This window comes from Brassica oleracea, chromosome C7 (assembly GCF_000695525.1).
Source record: "Brassica oleracea var. oleracea cultivar TO1000 chromosome C7, BOL, whole genome shotgun sequence".
NCBI lineage: Eukaryota > Viridiplantae > Streptophyta > Magnoliopsida > Brassicales > Brassicaceae > Brassica > Brassica oleracea.
Window position 1 is genome coordinate 40,110,810 of NC_027754.1, and position 7,416 is coordinate 40,118,225.

A 7,416-nucleotide genomic window follows, 5' to 3' on the forward strand; every position below is an offset into this window, starting at 1 on the left:
AAATCAAGTACTTTAAAACCGAAGAACCGGTTGGAACCCAAAACCTGAAAGTACACCGGGTTGTACTGGTTCTTTGAAGATTTACTAACCCCGATCCGAACCCGATAAAACCCGAACCGGTCCCGAACCGAATTTTTATATAATCCGAATGGGGCTGATTTTGATAAACCCGAAAAACCAAGACCCGATTGAACAAAACCGAAACCCGATTGGGACCTCGAATGCCCATGCCTACTTGCTATATTGCAACGCCATAGGTGAAGCATCTTCTCTCCTTTACCTGGGGCAATGTTCTGAGGAGGTTCTGATCAGGGTTTTACATCAAGTGGATGTGTCTTTCATTATCCCCTCAGTGATACTTGTTTTTCAACTCATGCAGATTGTTTTTAGTATTCCATAGAGCTTACCATATTTTATAAATTATGTATTGCATTTACATTTCAGAAAGGATCACGTTTAGTATCGCTTTATATCATTAATTCAGTTGCGATCTTAATTAGGGGTTGGTATTTGCGCTGTAGTCTCTAAATGTTTTAATGAGTTTAGTTGGAGAAGCATATGCCATTGTTATTCTTTTTTTTTTTAACCACATTATTATTCAAGTTCATGGCCTAAATTACAGCTATAGCAGTTTTCTTGTACGTGATTTATAGAATATGTTACTAATCTCTCTCTTCGTAGCTCCTTATCGTCTCCACATAAATAGAAGCGGAGGCCGTTACTCAAGCAAGCAAAAAAAAAAAACTCATATCCATTTTCTTCTGACACCATTACTCTGTAAGTTGAGTCACAGAAGGGTGGTGTGCGAGTGACCAAAGTTGTGTGTTTAGAGTTATCCAAATCATTTGGTTTTTGAATGGCCCTGCATCGGCAAATAGCCCACCTTTCAGCCTTTATGTTGTAAAGGTGATTTGTTTAGTTAGTTAGGACAAGTGCTGCTCCCAAGTCCCAAGGCTATGCCTTAATTATTATTATGGTTTTCACCATCCGAGTACTAAATTGAATATACAATACGGTACGTATTCAATAGTGAGTCTATGTACTGTCCTTGTTGTTTGCCAAAGCTAATATTTAATGTTAAGATGAAGTCAAGGTGCGTATTAGTCTCTTGACCAAACGAAACTCAATTAGTGGAAAAGATGAAAGACTGACCACAAAAACAACATATTGCTGGTGAAATCGGTTCAAAGTTTACCCATCCAGTCCACATGTGAGTAAACGATCTGTCGATTTGACTGAGAGTATGAGACCAAATGTGGGCGTAATTAGTAACAAAATTAAAACTATAGGGTGACAAATTGCAATAATCGGAGAGTGTATGGAAGAGCAATCAAACCAAAAAACAAAAGAAAAGAAACAAAAGGTTGGTCGATTTGAGTATTGAGTTGAATCAAAATTGGTCCTTTTTCTCTCTCTCTTAAAAAAAGTTTAAGTTTGTGTGATCTCTCAGGACGCTTTTACTGTGCTTCCTCCTCATCAAATTCTCCGTCCCTACTAGTTTCAATCAAGTTTTGTTCGAAAAACAAGAATCTTTAGAGCAAGCGCATTAATGAACCTTGTTTATTATTTGAATTTTTTTTTTTTTTTTTTTTCGTTTGATTTTTTAAAAAAAATAAAAAATAAAATAAAAATAAACTGACCAATAGCGGGTCACCACGTGACGTGGGATCCGCTAAACATTAACAAACCGGGTTCATGCGGAAGGAACGTGGCGAGACGAAGTCTTCGCTGTTGTTTATTATAATAATTTTTTTTCTCGATTTACGTGTGAACCTCCTCTAAAACTCTTCAATGCGGTTGCTCTTAAAACCAAGGGGTCCTGTCTTTATAATCAAAGTGTGTCCATAAAATTCTGATCAGATCCAGTTTAATAATTTCTAAAGAATAGAAATTTAAATTGCTTATTTAATATTTACCTTATTTATTTTCTCCACAATTATATCATTTAAACCTCAAATGCGAGATCCACCCACACACGTTTATCATCTCCATATCCGTTTATATGTAGTAGACTTATTACATTGGTAAATACACAGCCATTATTAATGTTAAATATATTGTTGCTTTGTTGAGTTTACATGTCGTAAAACATTAGTCCTTCAAGAAGCTATATATATTAGTGAATTTTAAAAGTCAATCTTACACTATATTTTTAACCTGTGTAAACAGTAATTTCTTCATATTTTTTGAAAATCGCTCACCATATCAAAATGTATGCATGGATTCTTTGATAGATTATATAGTAGTTAATTTTATCATTTAAAGCTTTCATTTGATATTTTAAATACGAGAATATGCTGATTTTAAATTACAGTATATATATATATATTTTAAAAAAATTATATAAAAGTTGATAGGTATTGTTTAAGAGTTTTGAAAACAAAAAATATCAATAGGAAAACATTAACCTTATATATATTTCATAAATATTCCAAAATATAAATATCTTAACAAACAATCTACTAATCTCTTTAAAATCGACAACTTAACAAATTAATACCAAAATTAAATCCTATAAATACATTTAACATAAATTATAGAAAAATGTTTAAAACATAAAAAAACTATCAATACAAAACGGGTTTAAATATATAATAGTTTGTTTTAAATTATACTATTAAAATAAAATCAAAGTAAAATAAGTTAAACAAGCGGTTTAAATAAATAAACGTGCGGATCAAAATTATATGAAATCTTCAAAATTTTAGTCTAATTTAAAATAACAAAAATAAATCATATAATAGTCTAAGTATGAAAAAAATTATTTTTATTACGTAAATAAAATTTTCAACCGAATATTAATCTCACGCTTTTTAGCGCGAGTCAAAATCTAGTAAGAGGGTATAGTAGATTCGCATCTGTAATACTTTTTTCTTTATTATAAGATACATAGATTCATAGATTATACTTTTCTTTTGGTTCACTTCTCTCTCTCCTCATTATTTTCATTTTTCCCAAAGAAATTGTTACACAGTAATTTAATTTAAATTAAGTAACTTAGAGCATCATTTTCTCCGGTAAAATTTCCTAATATTTGTATGATATAGTATATTGTTTGGATTTGGTTAGTTGGGTTTAAAGGAATTGTAACAGGCTTCAAGAGAGGCCCAGATATTGAAAACCAAGAGCGTGCCGTGAAGAAAAAACAAAACAGGGAATCTTTTTCTAATTAATTTCCTCAAAGCAAAACCTTAAGAGATTAGGAATTGAGAGAGATGGATTCGTCCGTGTTTAGATGGGCGAGGGAGAAGCTGGAGAAGGAACACAGAGAGAGCAAGGAAAGTGGGAAGCTGAAGCTGGAACGAGAGAAGAAAGACAAGGATGCTGCGGAAAGGCAACGCCGAGCCGTTGAAGCTTCTCAAAGAGCCAAAAGGCTTGAAGCCATTGAAGCCCAGATGATGAAGGTTTGGGGTTTTTTTCTTTCTTTCTGTAATTAGAAATTCATTCAATGTTGTTATTAGAAAAGGCAAATTTGATAACTCTTATCTTATCTTACACATGGGTTGGGTTAGGTTGAGGAACCTAGAAAACGTGGAGGTTATATTATACAACCCATACCTCCATGGATATTGAAGAGGACTAATATGCCGCCACAAGACGAGGAGGAGGTTTTTAGATGGGATGATGATGAAGAAGAAGGTGCTGAGTGGGAAGTAGGAGAGGCTCCTGGTACAGGTCGTCTCCCAATTCGCACCTAATTAGTTTATAATTATGAAACAACAAAACCAACACATTAGTTAGCCTTGTTTATGTTTCAAAAGTAGATAGAGAGCGTTTGCTCTTGGAGGAAATTAAAAGGCAGCTTTCTTTGATTGGTGCAGAGCTTCAAAGGATTATATGTGGTTACTTTTTCGTTTTTCTTAATTTGCAGGAAAGTTTACTTGGAATGATGATGAAGAAGAAGAAGAAGAAGAAAAGGAAGAAGAAAGACGACAACGGCAACGACTGCGACTGTTGGCAAAAAGACGGAAAGCTAATGGATCAAACAAACGATGATATGGTTCCAGAGCGATTAAGTTATGTCAAGTGTGCGTCACTTCTAATTAGGGTGTTTGCTCTCTCTGTTTCTTTTATGCAAGACTCGTAAGTCTTTTATACGATAAAAATAACTGGGGCTGAAATTAAAAGCATATAAGTAGCTTTTTGGGATTCTCATCATCTACACCAAAGGTTTATACATTTATTTATTTATTTATTTGCACTTATGTAGTCTCTGATGCTCTTATTAGATAATAAATGAAAGGTGGATTGGATGTTTATGCATGCTTTGCAATTAGTTATGACTTATGATGAAGAGAGTCGTGGGCCACATTGTTGGTGTTCGCTTTTTGCGTGCTTAGAGTATTAATACAGATTTTGGAGTAACAACCATCTTAGGGGTTGGTTTTTGCATTCTAGTCTCTAAGTGTCTTGAATGAGAGTCTAATTGGAGAAGCATCAGAAGCCATCGTTATTTAAGTTCTTGGCCTAGATAACAGCCTAGAAATTATTATTATTATTATTATTATGGTTTTCAACATCTCAGTACTAAATTGAATATACAGTCAGTAGTTTTATTATTAAATAGTAAGTTTATGTACTGTCCTTGTTGTTTGCCAAGGCTAATAATTAATGTAGATGAAGTCAAAGGTGTATTAGAGTCTCTTTTATCAAAAGAAACTCTATTAGAGGAAAAGATGAAAAGACTGAGCACAAAAACAACATGTTGGGGAAATCGGTCCACATGTGAGTAAACGATCTATCGAAATGTGGGAGGTAAATTAGTAACAAAAAACTAAAACTGTAGAGTGACAAATGCAATAAACAGAACCAATAGAAGAAGGTAAAGTAAGGGGAATGAATAGTAAGTGGGGGAAAGACGCAACAATCAAACCAAACAACAAAAGAAAAGAAACAAAAAGGTGAGTATTGAGTTGAATCAAAGATTGGTCCTTTTTCTCTCTTTTAAAAAAAAAGGACGCTTTTACTGTGCTTCCCCCTCATCAAATTCTCCGTCCCTACTCCCTACTATAGTTTCGATCAAGTTTGTACGAAAAGCAAGAATCTTTAAAAACCAAGAGGGTCCTGTCTTTATAATCAAAGTGTGTCCGTAAAAACTCTGATCAGAGCCGGTTTAATAACAAGAGAGTATAGATTCGCCATCTGTAATACTTTTTATTATTATTATAATAATAAAGCCCACCCTCCAGAGAGGTTAAGATATAGATTAGATTACCCTTTCTTTTGGTTCTTGTGTGTGTGTGATATGGGAAACGTGAACGCGAGAGAAGAAGACGAAGAAGAAGCCAATAGTAACAACCACCACAACGACAACGACAACGACGCTGCGAATCGCTCTCATCAAGCTTCCGACTTTACACCCTCCGAGCAGCTCATGGGTGGTCATCATCACCACCAATCTCCTCCTCACAGCCCTCGCGCCACTCAATCTCCCCTCATGTTCGCTCCTCAGGTTCTTCTCTCTCTCCCCACACCCCCAAGATTCAAACTTTTGGAATTAAAAGATCTGAAAAAAAAAGTTTGTGTCTTTTTTTTTTTGATTAGGTTCCGGTGATTCCTCTCCAAAGACCAGACGAAATCCACATCCCTAACCCTTCCTGGATGATGCAATCGCCTTACGAAGAGGCTTCCAACGAGCAAGGCATCCCCACCATGATCACTTGGTGCCACGGTGGTAAAGAGATCTCTGTTGAGGGATCTTGGGATAATTGGAAGTCAAGGTCTTTTCTTTAGCTTTTTTTTTTTTTTTAATTTTGATTTTGGATTCTTTCATAATCAATTTCAACTCTCTCATTGTTCTTTGTGTGGATCAGAAGTCGGCTGCAGAGATCTGGAAAAGACTTCACAATAATGAAAGTGCTTCCCTCAGGTGTCTATGAGTACAGGTTCATCGTCGATGGACAGTGGATGCACGCCCCTGAGCTCCCTTTTGCTCGTGATGACGCTGGCAACACTTTCAACCTTTTGGACCTCCAGGTAAAACCAACCCCTCCTTTATAACTACTGTTTGTAGAGAGAGAGAGATCTATGTTTGATTTTATTACTTTGGTGTGTAATGCAAGGACTATGTTCCTGAAGACATTCAAAGCATATCCGGATTCGAGCCTCCGCAATCTCCAGAGGCTAGCTACAGCAGCTTGCTTCTGGGAGCTGAGGATTATTCCAAAGAGCCGCCTTTGGTTCCACCGCATTTGCAGATGACTCTGCTGAACTTGCCGCCGGCCAACCCTGACGTGCCGTCGCCGCTGCCGAGGCCTCAGCATGTGGTTCTCAATCATCTTTACATGCAGAAGGGGAAAAGCGGTCCTTCTGTTGTTGCGCTTGGTTCCACTAACCGCTTTTTAGCAAAGTATGTAACTGTGGTGCTCTACAAGTCCCTCCAGAGATGATGCAAATTCCATCTTTACAGGGTCTTATCTTAGTTTGGTGTTTTAATAGTTAAAACTCATGGAGAATGGGTGAGGGCACTATAAGAATTTATTGCAAGGCCGGCAAATCTCTGTTTTTTGGTTTTGGTTTGTGGCTTTTCAAGTTTTCACAACAGTTACCTGCAAGTCTTTATATTATTGTTTTGGCTTTCAAATCTAGCAAAGTCATGTGTGACTGTGGAGTCTGTGACAGATGATTATATATGCTAAAGCATCTGCAGACCACAGATACAACGGTGGAAAAAAAAAAAGATGACATCCATTCTCAAATTAGTAGTAGGTTCATTATCTCAAATTTTAAATCTAAAAGCATTCTGATGGCCACTATCTAGCAGATAGAAAAGAGCTGTACAGAAAGAAGCAACAATAGAAAGAGCAAACACATGTTGTTTATATGTTTGAATCTAATTGAGTTTGTAAATTTAGAAAAGAGGACAGCCTTTGGGCGAAGATACAAATTTCAAAGTTTACTTAACAGACCAATCGTGTGATGCATCATAACTAACAATAGCATAGCCACTTTGGTACCTAGAGGACCACAGTTTTGATAGGGCATATGATCTTCGCTGGAACACAGAGAAATTGTATCGCTTTTTCATGAAAGTATATCCAGGAACGAACAGATGTCAACATGTTCCTAAACATGAATACTCATCAATCTCTAAACTTAAGTCTTCGATCTTATACTATTCAGCTTCCAGCTTGTTCGTGAAGACCAAAATGACATCGTTGTGGAGAAAGAAAACAAAAGGATTAATGAAAATAAATGGAGCGGGTCCGTTCACCAAATTGTTAAACCTGCAAACCCAAACGAAGCTACCATATTGGAGCCCGTTTGATTAGTAGATTATTAGATAGGGTCACATGATGTACATATAGGCCCGTAGGCTTTAAACCCTTAACAATATCCTTGTACTCTTCTTCTGCACCATGCATGTGACAACAATATGAACTCAATCACTAACTTGGTTCTCTACTTATTTAAAAG

At 36.0% G+C, this 7,416-nt stretch overlaps 1 protein-coding gene across 2 annotated transcripts; it reads left to right on the forward strand.

The window, feature by feature from the left end:
- The first annotated feature begins 3,149 nt into the window (after window positions 1-3,149).
- Window positions 3,150-6,587, forward strand: LOC106301186 (SNF1-related protein kinase regulatory subunit beta-2-like). 2 transcript variants are annotated; one of them, XM_013737533.1, is made up of 7 exons: window positions 3,150-3,404; window positions 3,513-3,675; window positions 3,872-3,915; window positions 5,276-5,452; window positions 5,545-5,720; window positions 5,817-5,976; window positions 6,063-6,587. In XM_013737533.1, exons 1-7 carry the CDS (start codon window positions 3,216-3,218, stop codon window positions 6,387-6,389), a joined length of 1,236 nt encoding a protein of 411 aa, XP_013592987.1. In that variant the 5' UTR covers window positions 3,150-3,215; the 3' UTR covers window positions 6,390-6,587. The 2 variants fall into 2 exon arrangements, with proteins under 2 accessions (XP_013592987.1, XP_013592986.1); XM_013737532.1 differs by having other exon boundaries at window positions 3,151-3,404; window positions 5,814-5,976.
- Window positions 6,588-7,416: the final 829 nt, after the last annotated feature.

Bases quoted from the DNA above. Each gene is read 5' to 3' on its own strand.
- LOC106301186 (XM_013737532.1), top strand. From the start codon at position 3,216: ATGGATTCGTCCGTGTTTAGATGGGCGAGGGAGAAGCTGGAGAAGGAA. The intron at 3,676-3,871 runs GTCGTCTCCCAA...CTTAATTTGCAG, and splicing joins AGGAGAGGCTCCTGGTACAG to GAAAGTTTACTTGGAATGAT. The intron at 3,916-5,275 runs AAGGAAGAAGAA...AGAGAAGAAGAC, and splicing joins AAGAAGAAGAAGAAGAAGAA to GAAGAAGAAGCCAATAGTAA.